This window comes from Metopolophium dirhodum, chromosome 1 (assembly GCF_019925205.1).
Source record: "Metopolophium dirhodum isolate CAU chromosome 1, ASM1992520v1, whole genome shotgun sequence".
Lineage (NCBI taxonomy): Eukaryota > Metazoa > Arthropoda > Insecta > Hemiptera > Aphididae > Metopolophium > Metopolophium dirhodum.
In genome coordinates, this window is record NC_083560.1 from 13,174,544 (window position 1) to 13,200,965 (window position 26,422).

Genomic DNA, 26,422 nt, shown 5'->3' on the forward strand with positions numbered 1-26,422 from the left:
TGTTCTTCTTGTTGGCAAAGGTAATGTTGTTGTTGATGAAGTTTTAACTGGTAGTTTAAAAAATTAAGTTATTGAAGTTGTTATTGAAGTTGAATTTAGTTTTCTTTTTTTACCACATGACTCCAAATGCCGAGTCCAATTTAATTTATTTAATTCACCACGAATTCTTCCACATTTACAAGTTGTAGAAGTAGAATTCATTTTAAAAATGTCAGTGAAATGACGATTAATGACGCCCTGACGCAGTTAAATGTGAGCGATGCGAGAATGCGAGATACGTGCAAAATCTAATATATGTTATATTTAACTTATATAGCTCGTATCAATCGTATCGAGTGAATTGTAATAACATAACATTATCAGTAGTATATATTTGTATGTTCACAGCCAGCTTTTCCACGGTAAAAATGTCCCCCTTTGAGCACTCAGATTTACCGTGTAACACAAAACAGAGATTTTCTGCCAAATTTTGTCTTCGTGTAGCAAATTTTTTAGCATGATCGACGTTTTGAAAGTAAATGATACCTGCCTTGTTTACTGTCAAAATTACAGGTACCAATGGGAAAAAGATACATGCAGCAACGATGCGTTGAAAGCCAACAAGGACTGCCTTTTTACACTAGAGAAAAGAGATAACCATGGGACGAAAACAACTTGCAGGAACGATGCGTTAAAAGCAAACGATAACTGCCTTTTTACACTGGAGAAAAGAGATAACCTTCGGCCGAATAAACGTGCAGCAACGATGCGTTGAAAGCAAATGATAACAGCCTTTATACACTGGAGGAAAAATATAACCGTGGGACGAATAAACGTGCAGCCACCCTGGGTATAAAGTTACAAGAACTGACTTGATTACACAAAAGAATACAGATGCCAGTGGGAAGAAGATATATAAAGCAACGATACGTTGAAAGGAAACAAAAACTGCCTTGTTTACACTCGAGAATACAGATGCCAGTGGGATGAAAATACATGCAGGAACGCCGTGTTGAAAATGTAAAGAACTACCTTGTTTACATTCGAGAATACAGATGCCAGTGGGTTGAAGATACATGCAGCAACGATACGTAGAAATGAAACGAGGACTGCCTTCTTTACACTCGAGAATACAGATGCCAGTGGGATGAAAATACGTGTAGGAACGATGCGTTGAAAGCAAACGAGGACAGTCTTTTTAAACTGGAGAAAAGAGATAACCGAGGGACGAATAAACGTGCAGCAACCCTTGGTATAAAGCATATGGTAACTGCCTTTTTACACTGGAGAAAAAATATAACCATGGGACAAAGTTATGTGCAGGAAAGCCGTGTTGAAAGTATAAAATATTGCCTTGTTTACGCTTGAAAATACCGAATACCAGAGGGAAGAAGATACATGCTGCAACGATGCGTTGAAAGGAAACAAAAACTGCCTTGTTTATACTAGAGAAAAAAGATAACCGTGGGACGAATAAATGTGCAGGAACGATGCGTTGAAAGCAAATGGTAACTGCCTTTTTACACTGGAGAAAAGAGATAACCTTGGGACGAATAAACGTGCAGCAACAATGCGTTGAAAGTAAATGATAGCTGCCTTGATACGCTGGAAGAAAACTATAACTGTAGGACAAATAAACGTGCAGCTACCCTGGGTATAAAGTTACAAGAATTGACTTGATTACACAAAAGAATACAGATGCCAGTGGGAAGAAGATACATGAAGAAACGATACGTAGAAAGGAAACGAGGACTGCCTTCTTTACACTCGAGAATACAGATGCCAGTGGGATGAAAATACGTGTAGGAACGCCGTGTTGAAAATGTAAAGAACTACCTTGTTTACACTTGAAAATACAGTTGCCATTGGGAAGAAGATACATGCAGCAACGATGCGTTGAAAGGAAAAAAGGACTGCCTTGTTTACACTCGAGAATACAGATGCCAGTGGGATGAAAATAGGTGTAGGAACGACGCGTTGAAAGCAAACGAGGACTGTCTTTTTACACTGGAGAAAAAAATAACCATGGGACAAATAAACGTGCAGCAACGATGCGTTGAAAGCAAACGATGACTGCCTTTTTACACTGGAGAAAAGAGATAACCGTGAGACGAAGAAACGTGTAGAAACGCTGGGTTTAAAGTTAAAAGAACTGCCTTGTTTACACTTGAAAATACAGTTGCCATTGGGAAGAAGATACATGCAGCAACGATGCGTTGAAAGGAAAAAAGGACTGCCTTGTTTACACTCGAGAATACAGATGCCACTGGGATGAAAATAGGTGTAGGAACGATGCGTTGAAAGCAAACGAGGACTGTCTTTTGTAATATTAAATGATGAACGCAACGCTAGATTTTTTGTTCACATAAAATATCAACTTTATTGAAAATACCTATTCAATGTAATGTTTATCAAAATGACAGTATTTTCTTTTTAACATACATTATATCACTTATTTTGATTTAACATTTAAAATACGTGTAACAAGGAAAACAATTTATGCAATGGTGGTTGAATCGACTCACGGTTTCCCTTTTTTGATATTGATATTGACTGTCAGGTAATATGATGCTGATTGATAATTTGACGGCTACTTGGACTGGTACTGCTTCGGCTCGTAGACAGCATGCAACAAATAGTCGAGTAGGTACACACTGTCGTGCATGGATAGACGGCAGCTGTGTTTACGATATATTTCCGTGCGCGACGACGATAGTGCGTGTGTATGTGTCCGCGGCGACGACGGCGTATACGTATACGTACGGGTTTTATTTTATCATAAGTTATTTCGATTATCGGGCGACGGCTTTGGCTCGGCGCTCTCGATAATTAAATAACGTAGGTATACGGGCGATCGGTCGTGTAACGTTATGATATGTTCGCGACACGATGCGTTTCAATATTATTAGGGGGAGTGTGTATTTGGTGCACGATAATTATGAATAGGGCTCTTCGCTCACTATTAACATAAATTATATTGGCTATACACTTTTTGGGGACAAGTTATATATATGCCGTCTAGATTGACCTGGATTGAATCATGTCCTAGGCCGACACATATGTTGAAATAATAATGAACTGCAATTCAGGATTTTTATCACGGCGCAGCAAGATGTATTTTGTATTGTCTAGATTGACCTGGATTGAACCATGTCCTAGGCCAATATAAAATTTAACGGCAAACAGAATCGCGGTAGCGGCGTAATAGCGGCGGCGGCGTAACAGCGGCGGCGGCGTAACAGTGGCGGCGGCGATATCTGTACTGTCTAGATTGACCTGGTGTTCCCCATGTCCTAGGCCAGTACATATATTTAACGGGAGAATTAAAGCGCGGAGAGGATTCTACTTCGTCTAGATAGACCTGGTATTCCCATGTCCTAGGCCGAAGTAGAATGTAAAGGGAGCAGCGAGAGAAGGCGAACACCGTTATTCACGGGGCGTATTTACCGACTATCTCGGTGGCCAACGTGAATAATGATGCCGGGTTTTCGTTACGTGTTTTATGTATTTTTGTCGGTTTTTCACGGGTAGCGACGGTTATTACGTGATTGATGTCTTATGTACTAATCCTTTTTATATTATTGACACTTAGTTTCGCTAATTATACCTCGAATTAAGTATAATTAGCGTTTTTATGTGCTTGAAGGAAGGCCATGTGGATCGACGCCATCTGACGCGTCTTTTTAGCGTTGACTCTGGTGCGCGATCAGATGTAGTATCATTATTGGACGACGGCTGCGCTGCGCTTAAAAATACCGAATACCAGAGGGAAGAAGATACAAGCTGCAACGATACGTTGAAAGGAAACAAAAACTGCCTTGTTTATACTAGAGAAAAAAGATAACTGTGGGACGAATAAACGTGCAGGAACGATGCGTTGAAAGCAAATGGTAACTGCCTTTTTACACTGGAGAAAAGAGATAACCGTGGGAAGAAGAAACGTGCAGGAACGCTGTTTTGAAAGTCAACGAGAACTGCCTTGTTTACGCTTGAAAATACCGATACCAGTGGGAAGAAGATACATGCAGCAACGATGCGTTGAAAGCCAACGAGGACTTCCTTTTTACACTGGAGAAAAGAGATAACCTTGGGACGAATAAACGTGCAGCAACAATGCGTTGAAAGTAAATGATAGCTTCCTTGATACGCTGGAAGAAAACTATAACTGTAGGACAAATAAACGTGCAGCAACCCTGGGTATAAAGTTACAAGAACTGACTTGATTACACAAAAGAATACAGATGCCAGTGGGAAGAAGATACATGAAGAAACGATACGTAGAAAGGAAACGAGGACTGCCTTCTTTACACTCGAGAATACAGATGCCAGTGGGATGAAAATACGTGTAGGAACGCCGTGTTGAAAGCAAACGAGGACTGTCTTTTTACACTGGAGAAAAAAATAACCGTGGGACGAATAAACGTGCAGCAACGATGCGTTGAAAGCAAACAGTAGTATACATTTGTATGTTCACAGTTTCCTTTCAACGCATCGTTGCTGCATGTATCTTCTTCCCACTGCCATCTGTATTTTAGTGTGTAAACAAGGCAAATCTTGTTACTTTCAACCCGGGGTTGATGCACGTATCTTCGACCACGGTCATCTCTTTTCTCCAGTGTAAAAAGACAGTCCTCGTTGGCTTTCAACGCATCGTTGCTGCATGTATCTTCTTCCCACTGGCATCTGTATTTTCAAGTGTAAACAAGGCAGTTCTTTTAACTTTAAGCCCAGCGTTCCTGCACGTTTCTTCGTCCCACGGTTATCTATTTTGTCAAATGTTTATTTACATTTGCTACATACAGATAAGAAACGTGAAAAAAATATTCGAAAAGAATTATCTATATTATATGCACAGTACAATTATATGAATAATGGTTTCATAATTTTCTTGTTTTCATTCATTATTTTTTCACCTCAAAACAGCTTTTTTATTTTTATGTCTTGTAAATATATTCTAAATGTATTAATTTATTTGAATGATATTTTAAATAAAATGATCTTTCTACATTATTATATTTTTTTTTTTTTTTTTTATATATTCTATTACAGTTTTATCATGAAAAGACAAACGGTGAGAAAATGCCAGCGGACAATTTCTACTGATAAAGAATTTTTGGAAATTGAACGGTTTAAAAAATGCTCGAAAACTTTTATCATTAAAAATACATTGGATTTTATAGATTACACGCTTTTTTTTAACTATATTTCAGAGAAATTAATTTTTAAGTTAAAAGAATCGTGTAAAAATACATCTATAAAATTCAATTTAGTCGTGGATAGTGTTTACGAAAGAATTATTACACAAGAATTACAGGTATTGCATTCAAAACTTTTAATGTTCTTGCATGTAATTCATCTAATTTTAAAAAAATACTAAACGATATGTTCAATAAATTGTTGCGGGAAGAGACAGATTTTACACAGAAAGGTTCTGGATGGACGCTTAAGGTAATAGAAACATTACAGTTGAGAATCAATATAGTGAATCCTCTTAAAGGAGGAACATATATTGATTTACCTAAGCATATTAAAGATAAAAGAGCGATTATCAATGTGAAAAATAGTGATAATAAATGTCTTAAATATGCATTATTATCCAAGTTTGATAATCGCTCTAATAAAATATATTTTAAGATGTTAGAGTTAAAAAGTAGTTTAAATTTTAAATGTATTGATTTTCCTACACCAATCAGTCAGATACCTAAATTTGAACGTATAAACAATATTTCAATAAACATTTATAGTTTGAATGACAAAAAAACTATTTTTCCCTTGTATGTATGTAATACCGAAAGAAATGATCATTTTGACCTATTTTTGTATAATAATGATGAAACATCACATTATTGTTATATTCATTATTTTTCATGATTAATCAGAAGTCAGAAAACAAAAAATTGTTCGAAGCTAATTATTTGTAAGAGATGTTTCACAACTTTTGGTACTCAACCGTGCAAAAGTAAGCTTTGGGGTGTAGAAGGATTAAATGAACATCGACGCAATTGTGGAAAGAATCCATTGGGGAGGCCTATAATGTTTGAAGAGGGGGATGGTGATTTCATCTATTTCAAAGGTTATAAAAAAACGCAGAGGATTTCATTTGTCATTTATGCAGATTTCGAATGTATTTTAACTCCTAAACAACCTAATAAATTCATTAATAGACGTAAAATACAAAAAAAACAGAAAACTCATGTTACACATTTACATGAAATTATGAGTTATGGGTTTTATGTAAAAGTTGACTATAGTATTATATCGAAAGAGCTGGTAAAACAGTTTGAAATTCCGACGAAAGTAATTATTTATAGAGGTGAGAAGGCTGCAAAAAAATTTATGAAAAATATGATCGATATTGGAAATGAAATTAATAAAATTTATCAAATTAATACACCGATGGACAAATTAACTGATAAAGAGGAACAACGTTTTCAAAGAACCAAGTTTTGTTAAAAATGTTCAAAACATTATAAAAACAATAATTTGGTTAAAGTTTGAGATCACTGTCATTTTACTGGCAAATATAGGCAATGTCTCTGTCTTCAATGTAATTTCGAAATAACTAGTCAATCGTTCGTTCCAATATTCTTTCATAATTTATCTTATGATATTCACTTCATAATTCGGGAACTAGGTTGCGATGATAAAGATATTCATATTATTCCTAATTCATTGGAAAAATATATATCCTTTAGCAAAAAAATCGCACCTAGATTTAGTATTAAATTTGTCGATACATTCCCTGGGCCACCTGTACCTTCCAGGGTGGTAACCCGGTGGCTTAGAACACGCTAAGCCACAAAAGGTTTGAAATGGGTAGGAAGGCGGGGGGGGGCTCACGAAAAGCTCACTCATGATTGTGCAGAATCATGCGGAGCAAAAAGAGCCGCGGGATTGAGGCCGCGGCTGACGATGTTCTGCCCGGGTACAGGACTGGGCGGATGACGAACGGCCGGAAGGCGTCTTCGCACCCACGGGCCACTTGAGGGCCCCGTCCCGATCTCAACGCCAGTGGAGGGCGCATCTCCAAACCGAGCTTCCCGGGGTAATAGGAAGCACCTGGAGGTGGTCTCAGAGACTTACCGGTGGCGACGGGGAAGGGTCATCAATGAAGGAAAAGAGGACTGGCTAGGCAGTTTACAGCAGACCAGCCATTCCAACAGTATACCCCAGAGATGGGCAGCTTGCCAAATGCAGGTCCTTAAGGATCGCAGAGCATCTGCTTACACATACGACTGCCCAACCGTTAGCTACGAAAAAGCTCCGCGCTCAAGGTGCAAGCGATCGGAGCGGACCGAAACGCAGAGCGCGGACTCACGGGAAAACCAATAACCATGTTCCGGGCGTATCAACGCACTGAGGAAGGGAAGACCTGATAGGCACGTCAAAAGACCCCGACGTGGGTCCCAGCATAAGGACGACCGAGGTGATGGAGGGAGTAGTATACATTTGTATGTTCACAGTCTTTTTTTTTTTCACCGCGGTAATTTCGCAACGTTCAAGGGAGGATGTCCCCCTTGAACACAATGATTTTACCGTGATAAAAATCACGGAGAGATTTCACACTCGTTGTCCACCTATTTGCCCCTCACACAAAAATATTTACCGTATAGCATTTTACAGGGAGATTTCATATTTTTTGTCCACGAATTCTCCCCTTACACAAAATATTTACCGTATTTTAAAATTACAGGGAGTTTGCACACTAAAAATCAGTTTTGCCCCTTACTCAAAAATATTTACTGTGCACACACCAAATTTTATTTTTTCCCAACAAACCTTATTATAAAACTGAATTATAATTTTGTACACAGAACAGAACACAAATTATGTAATTATAAATTTTTTTTATTGTTATAAATTAATTCTTAACATATTTACACAAGTTTTCTTACTACTATAGTAAAAGGTACATATTCTACAATACGATCATGAATTAACAAGCAATAAGCAGTTACACCTGCAAGTGAATCTGAAGCTTCAATTTCCAATTGAACATCTACTGCTGAGGCTGTGGCTGAATCGTTCTGTTTTGAAGTGTCGATAACTATAATTGGTGCGTTTGCTAGAAAAGTAAAAGGACTCAATATCGGGTTACGAATACTTTTTTCATAGTACGATTCTTGAAACGATGTATACATATTATATAATATAGTAAAATTATTTTTCGAAAAATCTAAATTCAAATTATCGTATGGGTAAGCTATTGAGTTCAGAAATACTTTGACGTTTATAAGATTACAATGATCAAATATACTACAATCGTTTGATAACATATTTTTACGTCCTTTTTGTAAACCGATTATGATAAATCGTGGTTTTTCTAATTTTGAAGCAGTTTTCAAACAAACTTTTTTCTTTTTCTATAAGTTTCAATAATTTTAACCTTTCTTCGTTATATGTGGGACCTTCCAGACTATTTTGTTTATAACGACTTTACCTTCAGAAGCAATTACTCCAGTTTTTAAACTTAAAGCATTTAAAACGCTATGACTTCGAGTTAATATTAATTCAAATCTAGAATTAACCAATATTCTTTTATAGTCTTCAAACAAACCTAACCAATATTTCAATGGTATGCAAGCACTAAAATCGCCTTTCTCATTTTCCGATTGTGTTGCGTTTTTAAAATTCCAACCAGAATTTTCATAACAATTATAGTTGTCTGGTGTACCAGATAAGTATCCTTTCAACGAGCTAGTAATTCCTAGGACACGTGTGCTATCTACTTCTATCCCATTGATTTCCAATCGTATTTGCTCGAAGAGGTAAGAGTAACCGTTATTAGATAGTTTCACTTTGGTAGCATCAGTAACTATCCCTTCCAAAAAAATAAAGCTTTCATGTAGATATGGATAAACATCCGTTTGCTGGATTGATATACGTATTTCATCATTATTATTAAATGATGTTGTATACGGTGTATATGAATAATATTCAATTTTCGTAATTTTAGAATCCGTTTCGAACTGTGAAGTTATATCTAAAATATCACTTTCAGGCATTCTGCTTTAATTGATAGCCTAGAGATTGCAAATTTTTTTTATTTTTCACCGTCAATTTTTTTTTTTTTATTTGATGTTGCTGCTAGCACATTAGTCTTATGACTAGTTAAACTGATTCGATGTAGCGGGTTTATATTGAATTTTAATCCCATCTCAAGACCCGTAACGTTTAATATGTAACACAATTGTCAATTTCTCACCAAAATTATCAATCCGATTATGATCTTGATCAACTAGCTGAACGGTTATCGTATCAATATTTGTTTTATTCAATTTGTAATATATTAAATTTGGTGGTGACTGTACTACTTTCGATCCTGACCTTTCACTCGGAAAAAACTCATAAATCGAATGACTTTGAAGATGGTTGCTGAATGATCCTTGAGCTATATTGCACATTACTTTTATAGAATTAATTGTGTTTAAATTCACAGCTTTTTCTGATCTATGAAATTCATACTCTGGCTTATATTCTCGTTTTTCAAAACCCAATACAGGTGCTATGCTATGTAAAATTTCAAAGTGAAGTATTCCATTACATTTTATATATGATCTGAAATCGTTTGGATCAACCGAAATATCAAATGTTAACTTGGCTTTGAATTTCTCGTTATAAATATTTATTTGATCCATAACCCGTTGCTTAATATCTTTAATTTCATAACATCCCTCTTCCAGTTTAATATAACACCACGCACGATCATTATTATTATGGTCAACTACTTGTATAGCAAATTTATTATTATCTTTGTTGATATTCGGGAATTAATTAAATGTCTGCAAACATAACAAAGCTATTTCTGAGTCTTCGTAAAGGTTTATAGACGGAAAATAATTCGCAGATAATATGGTTGTGTTCCCGGTTAAACTTAAAGTAACTGACTCGTACATTCCGAAATCTGAGATACAAATTTAATTATGAGACTCGTGACGTTTAATATGCAGAACAACTGTCAATGTCTCATTTAAGTTATCGATCGGATTATTATTTTGATCAACTAACTGTACAGTTATTGAATTAATATCTGTTTTGTTTAATTTGTAATATATAAGGTTTAACGGGGATTGAATAACCTTTGTTCCTGTTCTACCGCTCGGGAAAAACTCATATATCGAATGACTTTGTAGCTGGTTGCTGAATGATCCATGTGCTATATTACACATTACTTTTATAGAGTTAATTGTGTTTAAATTAGCAGCTTTTCCCGACCGATGAGCTTCATACATTGGCTCATAAGTTCTTTTTTTCAAATCCAAAAACAGATGCTATACTGTTTGAAATATTTAACTTTAGTCTTCCATTACATTTAATGTATGTTCTAAAATCGACGGGGTCAATAGATACGTGTAATTTTAGCTGTGTTTTAAATTCATTATTAAAATGAAATAACTCTTTCATAATTTTGTTGTTAATATCTTCAATTTCATAACATCTTTCTTCCAAAATAAATATAAACGTTTTTATGATAAATCTATTACTTGTTGAAGGAATAACCTCTATCTCTAACCGATTATTAGCTGAATTTATATTTGGAAATAAATTGTATGTTTGCAAACATAACAAAGCTATTTCCGAATCCTCGTAAACGTTTAGAGATGGAAAATAATTTGTAGATAATATAGTTGAATTTCCAGTCAAACTTAATGTGATAGATTCATACATTGTAAAAATTCAAGACATAAATGACCACAGTTGAATGTATTGAAGTCTTGATAGTGAGAATAGTTGTATATTATTTTAAACTGTCTGAAATAATGCTGTAATTCAATTGGTGGAGGTAAATCACCAAAGCTATCAAAATATATAACTTTGTTCTTATTTTTATAAAACGCTACCCAATGACTTCCGTCACCTGAAGATATATCTAAGTTTAATATACCGCATTCAACCGTATGTGGTTTTTTAGGTAAAGTATCACGCGAAAAGACTCCACGGAAATGATTGATTTTCAACTTTTCAACATATTTTATAATATCTTGAGACGAAAGCGGTCTGTCAGGTAGCGTGAGCATCAGTTTTTTTTTTCTTAACTTATTATTGTTTGAATTCAAACCACCACCTTTTTTTCTTTTTGAATTTTGAACAGCATTATACACACTAGCACCCCCAGACATCAAACTACCAAGTGCTGACAATCCTGCAAATATAGGTATTAAGGGAATTACACCTCCTGACTGTCTCGGTGGTGAAATCAGCCTTTTACCACCATTCTTTTTCTTCGAAATTTTTTTTTTCTTTGCTGCTAGTATACCATTTCTTTTTGTAGGACGTTTCCGTTTACCTTTACAACCCATACCTATTTTTCTTTTAGCTTTCATTGCATTTGTTACTGCGTACGCAACAAATTTCTCTTTTCTAGGAGTATCTTTTGATAAAAAATCTCTCCCAAGCACGATTTTCTAACACTTTATCAGCTTTATGTCTATCGTCTAAATTTTTACTCGTTGCATACACAATATCGTGATCACGACAAGCAGCATCCAATGGATTTATTCCTTTATCACCACGATCTAGTCTCTTTTTTAATTTTGTACCAGGACCACAATACTGATAGCCTGAAACATGGGCTTCGAGCGGGAGACTTTATATAAGAGAGTTTACAAACCCTTTTCCAGTATTGTCTGACTTACACTTGCGAGTTGAACGCATCATCGATAACTGACTATAAATTAAAAATTTCTTATATTTATAAGAAAATAATATGAATTTGATTGAACAGAAAGATAAATTAGATGTTATAAATGTAGATGTTCAGCTAGTAAAAAAGCCATCAAGACACGGTTCATTATTACCCGATACTATACGTGCTATACTAATTGGTCCCATCGGATCAGGAAAAACAAATATAATGTATAATCTAATCACGCATGCAAACGGGTTAAGATTTGAAAATATTTATTTATACTCGAAAACCTCTAATCAGGAAAAATATGTTTTATTAAAAAAAATAATAGATGATATACAAGATGCTAATTTTTTCATATTTACAAGCGCTGATAAGGTTATAAAACCAAACTTAACCAAGAAAAATTCTATTATAATTTTTGATGATGTGATATGTGGTCCACAATCTGTAATCAGAGAATACTTTAGCATTGGTAGACATTCAGGTGCTAGCTCTGTATTTTATTTAGCACAAACATATTCTAAAATATCAAAACAGCTAGTAAGAGATAACGCAAACTTTTTAATAATACTGAAACAAGATGATACAAATTTACGACATATTTTCAACGATCATTCGTCTACAGATATGGATTTCTCAGAGTTTCGGAAAATGTCTTATTTATGTTGGAATCATAGTGATTATGGATTTATGGTTATCGATAAAACTCGAGAAATGGATGAAGGAAGGTATAGATGTGGTTTTCATACATTCATTAAAATAAAATAATTTAATGTGTCTATACCTATATATTATATATATATATATATAAATATGTTGACACACAGTTATTATCTGCATAGTGTTATCGGTAGTCATACGATACAGGTATATTGCATTTATTATTCACAATGAACAATGAAAAAGAATTGTTGGAAAATTTAATAACATCAAAAAAAAATATTAAACGGAAAATAATGGAAATGAAACGTGGTGTTATAGATTCTGAAAACTATTTCCGTGAAGCATTTAAACCATTAATTGAACCATTGAGTACACATGGAAAACAAAATACAATATATGACACACAGTCAACTGAACTAAAAAATAAATCAAAAACCTCATGCACTAGTGATGAAGACGATGACAACGAATTAAATTCACCATTTGAAAATTTTTTAAATAACCGTCATAAATCAACACGTTATGATAAATCCTATGGTATGCATTATGATAAAGATAGTAATTCATATAAAATAGGAAAACATTCTATAACTTTTAGCCATGGTAAATTACTGTTGCTTAATAAATACTATCAATTTACATCAGGACTATGGTCTTTATTATGTGAGAAGGAACCAAAAATTACAACTATAGCAGATATAGAATCTTATTACAATATTTTGAAAACTTCCGGTGTTCATTTAAAAGCATGATGAAAGCATGAAAGCAAGATGGAAAACCTAAAACCTCGAGGTATCATAAATGGATGACTGTTGTATAACCATTGTATGATCGAATGAAAATGGAGGAAAAACAGTTTAACGAAGAAATAGCTAAAATTAATGAGATTACAACTCCTCGAATAAATCTAAAATCATTTAACAATACTTTACCTTCTACTCCTTCTGGCTTATTTAATGCTAAACGTAGAAAAATAACGCAAGAAAATGAATCATTTGATTTTAATCAATCAGCAAACAGTTTTTCACCTACAGATCGCATGTCTACAAATTTGATTAATTTTACTTCATCGCCTGAACCTAAGATAGGTAGTGGTTTATATAAAGATGTATTACCTCAAACACAATTAGTTTATTATGACGATCCGAATGAGCTGGTAACTAGATTAAATCTTTTGACATCATCACAAAGTGTTGGCAATACTGGTGTTAATAATGAAATTATATCTATTTTAGAAGAACTTCGGGAGATAAATATTATAGTATAATGACAACCTTAGAGAGTATAGCTAATGAGCTACATCGACCAGCTAGAAAAATATTTCCTAGACGCAGTGTGGTAACACGGTTTATTGACGACCTCTGGCAAGCTGATTTAATGGATATGCAATCTCATTCTAAAAAAAATTATGGTTTTAAATTTATATTAGTTGTTATAGATACATATAGCAAATATGTATTTGTGGAACCGCTGAAAAATAAATCAGCAAAAGAATGTACAAAAGGAATGGTTAATATATTGAAAAAAGCTAATCCAAAATTTTTACAGACAGATAATGGTACAGAATTTTATAATACTCAATTTCAAGATTTAATGAAAAAATATAAAATTAAACATTACAGTTCATACAGTGTTATTAAATGTTCAATCGCAGAACGTGTGATACAAACACTTAAAAATAATATATATAAACATTTCACTGCAACAGGTACATGGAATTGGTATAATACAATATCAAAAATTATACATAACTATAATAATACAAAACATAGAACAATCAAATGCACACCAAGTGAACCTCGAATAGATACAAACAAAAATAAATTAAATATATATAAAAATTCTGAAAAATTGTATAAACCAAAATTTAAAGTTAGCGATAAAGTACGAATATCTAAGTATAAACATATATTTAGTAAAGGATATACCCCGAATTGGACAACGGAAATATTTACAGTTTCAAAAGTTTTACAGACAAATCCAGTAACTTATCAACTAAAGGATGAATCAAACAATATAATCTTAGGTGGTTTTTATGAACAGGAAATTAAATTAACTGATTTTCCAAACACCTTTCTCATTGAACGTATTGTGAAAAAAGTTGGGAATAAAATGTTTGTTAAATGGTTGGGTTTTGATTCAAGTCAAAATTCATGGATAACATCATCAGATATTTTTAAATAATAATTTTTTATGTATAACATGTAATACTTTTATAATAAATGTCAGAAAAATGTTGAAATAATTATTTGTTTTCAGTTTGTATTTTTTTTTTAAAAACAAAAAAAAAAAATTTTACTTCACTACCGTTTGATAGCGCTTTCTTTTTATACCGATTGGAGATTTATCAAGTCTTTTTTTCTTTAATTATATAATTTATCTAGTTTGTAGTGACCATAAGCCAAAGTATTTATCCCGTCGTCATTTATATAACGTTTATCGTCATTAGCGCTTAGAACAAGTTTGTTCATTGTTTTCGATTGAACAACATGTTTGTTTGATTGGATAAAATTCATGACCCTGTGAGTTAATTTATCCTTAACAGATAAATGGTTTATAAAAGTGTGTAGTATATCCTTATAATTTTCGAATTGCATATGTTTTTTAATAATATATTTCTTTACACCTTTTGCTTTTTTTCCTCATTAACATCTACAGTTTTGTACGCATATAATTTCGGTCTTAATGAAACGAATTCTTTAAGTATAATTCCTTTCAATTCATCCTTGAAAAAGCCTGGCTGACTTTTAAGTAATTCGCTAAAACAATAATGGTCTTTGGGATAGTTAGATGTATCAAAATATGGTAATAAATCATTTTTTAAATCATTGAAAAAAATTGTAGTTTGAATAGCGTATATCAAGGAATCAGTATCCGAATATAAAGAACTAATTTTAGTACCATACCTTTTCTTCATGACATTATAGTGGAAATCGTACATAAATGTTTTTGAAACGTCTAAAATTGCAAATCCTACATAAATTGCCTTATCAAATTTAATAGTTTCCTTATGTTGGTGAATAGCCATGAGGTTCTTAGAGTATATAGTTCTGTCTTTAAAACTAGTTTTTGTCATTAGTTTATTCGCTTTTTTTTCTGATGAAACCAGTTTTATAGAAGTTCTTGCTCGGACATTCTCCATACATTTACCAAAAACGCTATTAATTAACAACTTCCAGAAATTTTTTTCAAACTCATTTTTTGCTTCTGCTCTCATTTTTGTGCAGAACTCAATGTATGATGCCATCCATTTTTTTTGTGAAAAGCGGATAGCTCGATGAATTTTTACTAATTTAAGACCGTGAGAAATCGCTTGTAATTAATCGCTGATACCGCGTATGTACAGCGGCCGCCCCTATGGGGGCCATCAGGCCGATGCTTAGTACGTTAATGCGGCAAAAGTAATGGCACAGAGAGGAGGGGACCCGCGTATGTCGTCGTCGTTGTCGTCGTGGTCGAAATTATAGAATAATTTGAGCAAGCACCCAGTTCTTTTTCTCGCGGGATGACGTCATAAACGGGCGGCCATGTAAAATTAATTGCTCCACGTGGAGCCGTTATTTTGTGTTTGACTAATCACTAAACATTAAGTATGAGTAAATGTGATAATAATAAAAAATAATAAACATGTGATACAAAGCATCAGTCTGTGGTTCGCAATGGCATCGGCTGGTCTAACTATGTGTACCGGTCTGTTGGGTCAGGCACCCGTGGTTGGAAGCAAAAATGCAGAAACCTATGAAAAAATTCATAATCAAGAGGCAGCGTGTGATAATGGTGGTATCACGTGGTTTGGAAGTTCGTATACAGGACCGGGTAATAAGTTGTACGATGCGAACAATAAGTTTATCGGGTGTTCGTTACCGAAAACTGAAATGGACAAGGTCACGTTCCAACACGATGTCGATTATAACAATATGACCAACCCGACAAAAGATCAAGTATGGGAAGCAGATAAAAAATCAATGTTGGCAGCAATGAATACTACCGATAAATACTATGGTAACATTGCCACAATTGTTGGCCTTGGGCTCAAAAACATAGCAGAACGTACACACGAAGCGATTACCGGCAGTAACAGCGCAATATACCCACAGTGCGGTAGTGAACAACCTGGTGAGTCTGCGTTATATTTCAAATATACATGTTTAATATAATTTAACACTGTGACGTTTATTCGTAGATCAACAGAACAAGGACAAAGACGCAAAAGGAGCAGAGTCCAAGGGTAATGCAGAACCACCTGATACCACAACAACATCAACAAATAACACTGACTCGAGCCGACAAGCCGACAATTGCGTACTGATCACCAGCACGTCGATAACGTCGATAATAATTTTTCAACTAGCGGTAATAATATGGAGACACCTACATCGTCGTCCAAGAGGGCTGCTGATTCCCCAGCGGAATATTCTTTTAACAAGAAATCCAATATGGTTTTACCTGGTACTGCTAACGCCACTGCTTCTGACAGTGATACGGGAAATCCCAGTGCTGAAAATGCTGTATTACCTAGACCCACACACATTACAACAGGTTATACTATGGTATTCAAAAAATGTCATTCATTTATATCATACGGATTGGCTTGGAAAATGTTGGACTTATCTTCTACAGTAAAAGGATTGCACGTGGTAACAACGTCGTTGAATCACATACCGGTTGAATATCCATTTTTGTATTTATCGCCCAGCGAATACAAGCTAGTGAGTACTACACCGGGTTCGTTGTGTAAACACGTAAAAGTGAACGTCGTAATCCGCGAACGGCCTTCGAGACAAATGCAACTACGTCTAGTTTGGCTACACTGAATCAAAATAAATTTGCCGTGGTCGCACATAATTTAACTAACATTACTCGGGGTGTGAACTACAAATACGGTTTTGGAACAACCGATGCGATGAATCCGACTTCGTGTTCCGATGACAATAGTAAATATCAAGAGGAAACCATACAAGCAATGTACGGGTGTAAGTACGACGGAAAACCGATTTTTACCGGTGAATTCGACGGTATACCGAATTCTTTTTTTCACTTACCGTTTCACAACAATCATTATTACACAATGGTCGCGGACAAAGGACACAGCACAAAACTCGGTTGGCCATTGTTAAACGAACTCATCACCAAAATTGATGCTAGTTTCACAACCGGGAAAACTATTGCCGAGTATTCGTATAGCCCTAAATTGGGATTGTTGGGAAAACCTATAGAAGGAGTTTTTAACGGGATTTCCGGAAAATCGGTTACAGGAAATGACACTGTTATTATGGTGAACAAGAAAAACCGAAGAGCTGGATTCACACAAATCAAAATTGGTAAAAATACGGAAAAAGTGAACGATACGGAGACCAAAGAACTGCGAGAAGATGCGTACACGAAATTGTTTGATAGCAAACGTTATTTTAGACCATTGGAATGCGGTCAATACATATGGCGTCACGGTGATGACAGCGCAGTCGAAAAACAACCGTCGTTGCACGTGGGCGTCTATCCGGTACACAGATTGACTACCACCAGTCAAGCAATAAAACCTAGCAGTTTCACTGACATTGAAGTCGTGTTTGAGGTCAACACTGAAATGGTTGTTGAATTCGGAGCACCGTTCCAATTCACGCACTTTGACAAAATTCATATTCCATTCGAAGACGGTGTGATGCATCACAATTTATCTACTACACAGGGCCAGTACTTTTTCCGTGACGATTTGTCGTCGATGTACAATCAATTTGTAACAATAGAATAAGATACGTAATAAATAATAACACACGATTCAATAATATGTAATATTGTATTTATTTAATAAATGATAAAAAAATAATGGTGACAGTTTTTTATTGTACATTTTTAGGAAAGGTGCGCTTATCCACGTGTACACTGATAAACGGTCCTTGAACGACGGGTCATTGATTATTGATAAATAGTGATTGGTTAATAATATTATCGGGGGGCCTTGCAGGGGAACATCGTTTTTGTATTTAACATGCACTCTAGTGGTATCCCCTCCTAGTAGCTCTTTCATTTTTTCCAAATGATACACCTCGTAATTAGGTTCGTTCCATATGACGAGACGTTTGCCGGCGCCATCGGAAAAACTGAAATTATTCGTTTTGTTGGCAGTTCCGAACATACCGTAATTCAAAAAAAAGGCGGCTACGGCATCGAAAAAATAATTTTTGCCCGCGCTGGGAGGAGAATGTACTAGCATGCTATTTCTTTTCGGAATTTTTTTATCTAATATATTGACTAGAGTTTGTAAAAATCGACAAATAAGACCCTCGTTGTTTTCAAATTGATACATCAATAACTCGGAAGCTATTGAAACGGATTTATCGATATCGTAATAAACTGTTCCAGGACCTCTAGCGTACGCGTTAAAATACGGTTTTACGTTAGGTTTATTATAATATTCAACGAATTCATTAATACTCCAGTCCCGTATAATAGCGCACCAATTCCTAAGAGCTACTTTACATTTTTTATCTTCTTCTAGTATACAATTTAATTTATTATTCAAGTAAAATTCCTTAATATTACTGAACGCGTCGGGTGGGCAACATGGATACTGGTACAACAATTTTTTTAGCGACGTTGGATACTCGCATACTGGCTGGACACTGGAACCTCTCTCATGGTATCCGAAGTCTTCATCAACGGGAGAGTGGTTCGCATCGCCGTCTTGATGTTCTGCAAATGCACTGAGCTCTCTGGGAACGTCGTTCGGCATTTCATTGACGCATATTTCCACATTTCCTTCGTGTCCCTGAGTCCTTCGAGATCTGACTTCCTAAATTAATGAAAAGTCAATATTATCCATATAATTAGGATCGTACATGTGGTCGAATATATGGTCATAAGTAGCTTGGTTTAATAACGGATAGCATAATTTCACCAATTTTCTATTATGACGTGTATTTTCCCTATAGTGTTGGTATAAACAAAATTGACATTGTTTAGGCGCGAGTATTTTGCTAGTACCTTTGTATATTTTTAATTTATCCGACATACTATAAACGAGTTCATTTATATGAATATAAAACGGAGTTGCTTCAAACGGTTCGTAATAGTATTTATGATTTTGAAACATTTGAAATTTATTTTCGTAATTTCGTACACTGGGCAAATGTCTGTTATACAAAATGTCAACTTCTGTGGTCCGAAATTTATATTTATTTAAATTAACCAAATCGTATTGATACGATGGACCGTATTTTTTAACCATGGTCGACATGAACACTTCTTTTAAATACGAACGACGAACATATTGCAAATAATTTTTCACCACATACTTGTACAAAATTGCGTCCATCACGTAATCCTCCATAGGAACCGACGCCGTCAATTTGTTGGGGTTCCCGGCCGTCTGTAGAAAAATATCGCACGATGCTTTCCCAGTCCGACGACGTGAGGCGTATCGCCCAAACGCGTCTTCGAAGGCGTCGTCGTCCATGTTGGCGATAGAGGACGGATCGTTGCAACCATATACACCGACAAGCCGAGTTTGACTGTCGGCAGACGTGGACGCAATGGACATGGTCGCCATGGGCTGTGACGATGACTGGGAGTTTTGGGGGATACTGTCGCAACATAGTTTGTAGCTCTTTAGCAACTTCATCAACTCCGTTAGGTCCACGGGGGACAATAACGTCGCTGATGTATCGATCATTGCCTCGAAAATCGATGTCACAAAATCGATCGACAACTCTTCGAAGCAAGTGCTCATAAATGGGCGAGCCACGAGCAACATGGCCTTGATTTTCTCCCTCATAGGAACATCCTCCATATTGCATTCCTCCAGTCTCTCGTCGCGTGCCAGGTTCGTAGTCATCCATTTCTTCGGGTTCATCATTGTTGCAAAATGTTCTGGGTGCCATAAAGATATCAAAACTATCCAAACTGAAATGTGATATTGCGTGCCCACCTTCAGTTTGAAATCCGTCAGTAGTTGAGTGACGTGAACCAAATTGTCCGCACTCAACTTCTCTATCTCCATAGCTGCCCGAATTTGCAACAGTGGAATGTTCGTGAACGCTGTTGACGTCGTCTTTGCCTTCTTCATCGGTGTAACAGGTTTCTCCGCCTTCCTCCTCTTGCATGTAGAATTCATTGATGCTACCGAACATTCCGTCTTGTCTCCGTCCAACATACTTACAGTCTGCCTGAGTAGGTCTGTATATTGTGTTGAAGTTAGACTGACCGTGCATTGTACACAAAGCTCTTTTATATGCGTTTGTACTGTTCATGCCGGATGCGATAAACTATTATCAAGTTCGTTACTTATAAAGAAATAAGTGTGAAATACGCTGTGTAAAATCTGTCTCTTCCCGCAACAATTTATTGAACAAATCGTTTAGTATTTTTTTAAAATTAGATGAATTACATGCAAGAACATTAAAAGTTTTGAATGCAATATCCTGTAATTCTTGTGTAATAATTCTTTCGTAAACACTATCCACGACTAAATTGAATTTTATAGATGTATTTTTACACGATTCTTTTAACTTAAAAATTAATTTCTCTGAAATATAGTTAAAAAAAAGCGTGTAATCTATAAAATCCAATGTATTTTTAATGATAAAAGTTTTCGAGCATTTTTTAAACCGTTCAATTTCGAAAAATTCTTTATCAGTAGAAATTGTCCGCTGGCATTTTCTCACCGTTTGTCTTTTCATGATGAAACTGTAATAGAATATATAAAAAAAAAAAAAAAAAATATAATAATGTAGAAAGATCATTTTGTTTAAAATATCATTCAAATAAATTAATACATTTAGAATATATTTACAAGACATAAAAATAAAAAAGCTGTTTTGAGGTGAAAAAATAATGAATGAAAACAAGAAAATTATGAAACCATTATTCATATAATTGTACTGTGCATATAATATAGATAATTCTTTTCGAATATTTTTTTCACGTTTCTTATCTGTATGTAGCAAATGTAAATAAACATTTGACAAAATAGATAACCGTGGGACGAAGAAACGTGCAGGAACGCTGGGCTTAAAGTTAAAAGAACTGCCTTGTTTACACTTGAAAATACAGATGCCAGTGGGAAGAAGATACATGCAGCAACGATGCGTTGAAAGCCAACGAGGACTGTCTTTTTACACTGGAGAAAAGAGATGACCGTGGTCGAAGATACGTGCATCAACCCCGGGTTGAAAGTAACAAGATTTGCCTTGTTTACACACTAAAATACAGATGGCAGTGGGAAGAAGATACATGCAGCAACGATGCGTTGAAAGGAAACTGTGAACATACAAATGTATACTACTGTTTGCTTTCAACGCATCGTTGCTGCACGTTTATTCGTCCCACGGTTATTTTTTTCTCCAGTGTAAAAAGACAGTCCTCGTTTGCTTTCAACACGGCGTTCCTACACGTATTTTCATCCCACTGGCATCTGTATTCTCGAGTGTAAAGAAGGCAGTCCTCGTTTCCTTTCTACGTATCGTTTCTTCATGTATCTTCTTCCCACTGGCATCTGTATTCTTTTGTGTAATCAAGTCAGTTCTTGTAACTTTATACCCAGGGTTGCTGCACGTTTATTTGTCCTACAGTTATAGTTTTCTTCCAGCGTATCAAGGAAGCTATCATTTACTTTCAACGCATTGTTGCTGCACGTTTATTCGTCCCAAGGTTATCTCTTTTCTCCAGTGTAAAAAGGAAGTCCTCGTTGGCTTTCAACGCATCGTTGCTGCATGTATCTTCTTCCCACTGGTATCGGTATTTTCAAGCGTAAACAAGGCAGTTCTCGTTGACTTTCAAAACAGCGTTCCTGCACGTTTCTTCTTCCCACGGTTATCTCTTTTCTCCAGTGTAAAAAGGCAGTTACCATTTGCTTTCAACGCATCGTTCCTGCACGTTTATTCGTCCCACAGTTATCTTTTTTCTCTAGTATAAACAAGGCAGTTTTTGTTTCCTTTCAACGTATCGTTGCAGCTTGTATCTTCTTCCCTCTGGTATTCGGTATTTTCAAGCGCAGCGCAGCCGTCGTCCAATAATGATACTACATCTGATCGCGCACCAGAGTCAACGCTAAAAAGACGCGTCAGATGGCGTCGATCCACATGGCCTTCCTTCAAGCACATAAAAACGCTAATTATACTTAATTCGAGGTATAATTAGCGAAACTAAGTGTCAATAATATAAAAAGGATTAGTACATAAGACATCAATCACGTAATAACCGTCGCTACCCGTGAAAAACCGACAAAAATACATAAAACACGTAACGAAAACCCGGCATCATTATTCACGTTGGCCACCGAGATAGTCGGTAAATACGCCCCGTGAATAACGGTGTTCGCCTTCTCTCGCTGCTCCCTTTACATTCTACTTCGGCCTAGGACATGGGAATACCAGGTCTATCTAGACGAAGTAGAATCCTCTCCGCGCTTTAATTCTCCCGTTAAATATATGTACTGGCCTAGGACATGGGGAACACCAGGTCAATCTAGACAGTACAGATATCGCCGCCGCCACTGTTACGCCGCTACCGCGATTCTGTTTGCCGTTAAATTTTATATTGGCCTAGGACATGGTTCAATCCAGGTCAATCTAGACAATACAAAATACATCTTGCTGCGCCGTGATAAAAATCCTGAATTGCAGTTCATTATTATTTCAGCATATGTGTCGGCCTAGGACATGATTCAATCCAGGTCAATCTAGACGGCATATATATAACTTGTCCCCAAAAAGTGTATAGCCAATATAATTTATGTTAATAGTGAGCGAAGAGCCCTATTCATAATTATCGTGCACCAAATACACACTCCCCCTAATAATATTGAAACGCATCGTGTCGCGAACATATCATAACGTTACACGACCGATCGCCCGTATACCTACGTTATTTAATTATCGAGAGCGCCGAGCCAAAGCCGTCGCCCGATAATCGAAATAACTTATGTACTTTCGGATAACATCGTTAATTTCATCCATAATAAATGATTTTGATTCCATTATTTTTTTTTTTTTTTTTTTTTTTATTCTGAAAATTTCATAGTTTTTTTTATACACTAACTGATAGTAATAAAAAAATAAAATAGTGTATATTAATTAGTGAATAATACTTATAATAATAGACTAGCTTATGTATTCACACATATGTATAAATACTATCAACAAATTAAAATAAATTATACATCATCTATAAACATTAGTTTGTGATTATTATGTCATGTTTACTTCAATTAATAAATAAAACATTTTTTTGTATGGTTGGTATATTTAGCTTATTTACAATTAAATAATTGAATAAGAAAGTGAACAAAAAACTTTTAGTTTAGAATGTTTATTTATTTACATGTGTCTATCATCAAATTATTTTTTAAACATAAACATAATAAATACAATACTTTATATTAAAAAAAATATAATCTTATTTTGTTTTTAACAGATTGTACCCAATTCCTGTAACTGATAATTAAGATTTTGTATCTGCATTTCAAAATTATTTATACATTGCCAATAGTCGGTACATCTAGAACGATAAAATATAAGGATCTTTTCTTTCTCTTCTTTTAAAAAAAGCAATTTTCTTTTAATACACATGTATGTATATAATATTCGTTAATATAAGTTACATTGAGAGAAGGAGAAGGACTTATTCTAGTTAAAAACAATTGATATTTTATATTTTTAATATTTTTTTTATTCTGTTTAAGTCTCCATCTTCTCATGAAATGGTCTTTTTCATCCGTTTCTGTATAACTTTCAATCATTTGTTTATAATAGTCTATTTCGTTTAAAATATCATTGTAAGAATTCATTATCTAAAATGGTTAAAAAAATGTTAGAACTAATATATATAAAGAAATATGTTAAAAAAAAAAAAAATCTGATAATTAGAAACTGGTTCCTATATCAACTAGCATTGCGTATAATTTAAAGTTAGCTGATAATCAAGTTTTATATCATGTTATTCAATAAATATAATCATTTACATACTGTGTACGGAATACAAACTTGTTTTTAAACGTATCCCTACTTTTTTGCATTTTTTAATCATTAAATATACATTATGGTAGTTAAAATGACTATAATATATCAGTCTGCATAGTGAATAATTTAATGTAAGCTAATATGTCTATATTTTATATATTATAATAATCAAGTTTTTATATTATGTTATTCATATAATTATAATCATATACATACTGTATACACTTGTTTTTTTTTCAACTTATTTCAACTTTCTAACATTTTTTTAACCATTTAATATACAACATGATAAACATAGATATTTTAATTAATCAACCTTTTAAATTTTAAAAAAGACCATTTTTTTTTAAAAAAAAAATTAATTATAAAAACCTTATACATTTAATATTAAAATTACTGATAAAACTATTGAATATCGGTTCATTATAACCACTTCCCTAAACGCTTATGTTATGTTATGTTTTTTGCTATCGTGTATTATTTTTTCGTTTAAAAACTAGTAAAGATGTGGAGTTTTAGATTCGATAAGATGATTTTTTTTTAAAAAAATATATAAATAATGAAATAAATAGGTACTTACATTAAAGTATTTTCTAATGTTTAGAGACGAATGACTGTTGATGATGCCGGTGTTGGACTGGTAAACTGTGTAGGTTTGAAGTATTTTCCAATGTTGAGTGATGAATCCTTATTGATGATGTCGATGCTGGACTGGTAAACTTGGTAGGATTGAAGTATTTTCAATGTTCGATGGTGAATGACTGCCGCTTGTTGTTGCTGGTAGAGAACACAAGCTGGACTGATATCGTTTGACTTTCGAATGCTGCGTTATATAGTCGAGAATCATCTCCTACTTTCCTAGTTATCGTTTAAAACTTACATTCTATTCGAAGAAATCGTATGACCTGTTCATGTAATATTAATTTAAAAAAAAAACTAAGTTATTTTGTAGTAATAGTAATTATAATATATAATGTATGTATTGGTGTTGACCGTAGTCCGGAATATTCATTTAAAAATAGCTAGGTCAAATTTTGGGGCGTTGTCCGAATAAAAACTAGTATCAATAGGAGGTCGTATAAGACCGTTGGCGGAATAAAACTAATATTAATAAGAGGTCAAATTAAGGGCGTTGGCTGGTTTAATGAACATTGCTATGAATATTCCACATTTCAAAGTTGCTATGGTAGTGGAAACATTACAGTATATAAGGCTAGCGTATTAACAGCAATATTACAGTCAACATTCAACAACTAGAACTTCTTCATCATCTATAACAATTCAGCTTCAAGATGTCTTACAGAACTTCGATCATCGATTCCGGATCAGAGGTTAGTAATTGAATCACTTTAATAACTAAAGCAAATTGGAGGTCAGTCGTAAAACTACTCAACGCTATGGTTATAATAAATTCGTGGTTGATTATAACTTTATTTTAAACATAATATTAAAATTAAATAATAATTAGAGTGTGACTGTAACGTTGCTCAATATTGTTTTAGAGATCGGCTGTAAGCCACTCATACATTTATAGTTGTTCACCTTAGTTTATGTTTTATAGAACGAATTTGAGTCCCTGGACACAAAAATGAAGCCTTCTACTTCAAAGCAGGTTAAAACATCGTTAAAAAGAGGGGCTGAAAAAACAGTAGACAAAAAAAACAAAAAAAAACAGATGAAAACAGTAAGATAAATAATAATTTATCATATTAATACTTTATCTAATATTCTAAGGTTATGAATTATGGCATGAATTTATTTATTTGTTTTTTTTTTTGTTAGAGTTCATCATACAGAGAAATTCTCGAAGAGAAATTGCGGGCGGAAGAATTTGATGAAGAGATTTTTAATTCTGTCACTTTTCGTCAGGGAGATGGTTTGGCTACCATCAAAAGCCAATTTAATCCTGACGAAAAGCCAACGGATTATTGGACGATAACACATTACAAGTGTGCGAATATACACAACGTCCCAACAAAGGAAAGGTAAAGACTAGACTTTGGTTTATTTTTTAATTAAAAAACTATTGCTAAATGAAAAAAATCATTAGTTTTTATTCACTGCTTAACTGATTGAATAATTAATTTATGTTGCAGGTGGCGACACTTTGAGGCATCTGTCAAGGTGACGACATCGGACAAGTCGAAAGACCAAACTCTCAATATCAGTTTAAACGAGACCATGCAGGTTATAT

General features: G+C 34.5%; 3 protein-coding genes and 1 pseudogene across 3 annotated transcripts; 3 read left to right on the forward strand and 1 right to left on the reverse strand.

Annotated features, from left to right (window-relative positions):
- Positions 1-496: 496 nt before the first annotated feature.
- LOC132953769 (uncharacterized) lies at positions 497-2,645 on the forward strand. The gene is made up of 5 exons (XM_061026119.1): positions 497-734; positions 918-999; positions 1,116-1,245; positions 1,718-1,803; positions 2,159-2,645. The coding sequence occupies exons 1-5, from the start codon at positions 497-499 to the stop codon at positions 2,304-2,306; spliced, it is 684 nt and encodes a 227-aa protein (XP_060882102.1). The 3' UTR covers positions 2,307-2,645.
- Positions 2,646-16,149: 13,504 nt separating this feature from the next.
- On the forward strand, positions 16,150-17,088 carry LOC132953779 (uncharacterized; annotated as a pseudogene).
- A 1,771-nt stretch (positions 17,089-18,859) lies between these two features.
- Positions 18,860-20,423, reverse strand: LOC132933607 (uncharacterized). Its single transcript, XM_060999875.1, has 2 exons — positions 19,567-20,423; positions 18,860-19,064 (listed from the first exon to the last, which is right to left on the reverse strand). The coding sequence occupies exons 1-2, from the start codon at positions 20,421-20,423 to the stop codon at positions 18,860-18,862; spliced, it is 1,062 nt and encodes a 353-aa protein (XP_060855858.1).
- A 5,007-nt stretch (positions 20,424-25,430) lies between these two features.
- Positions 25,431-26,217, forward strand: LOC132933474 (uncharacterized). Its single transcript, XM_060999748.1, has 3 exons — positions 25,431-25,559; positions 25,790-25,912; positions 26,011-26,217. The coding sequence occupies exons 1-3, from the start codon at positions 25,521-25,523 to the stop codon at positions 26,215-26,217; spliced, it is 369 nt and encodes a 122-aa protein (XP_060855731.1). The 5' UTR covers positions 25,431-25,520.
- Positions 26,218-26,422: the final 205 nt, after the last annotated feature.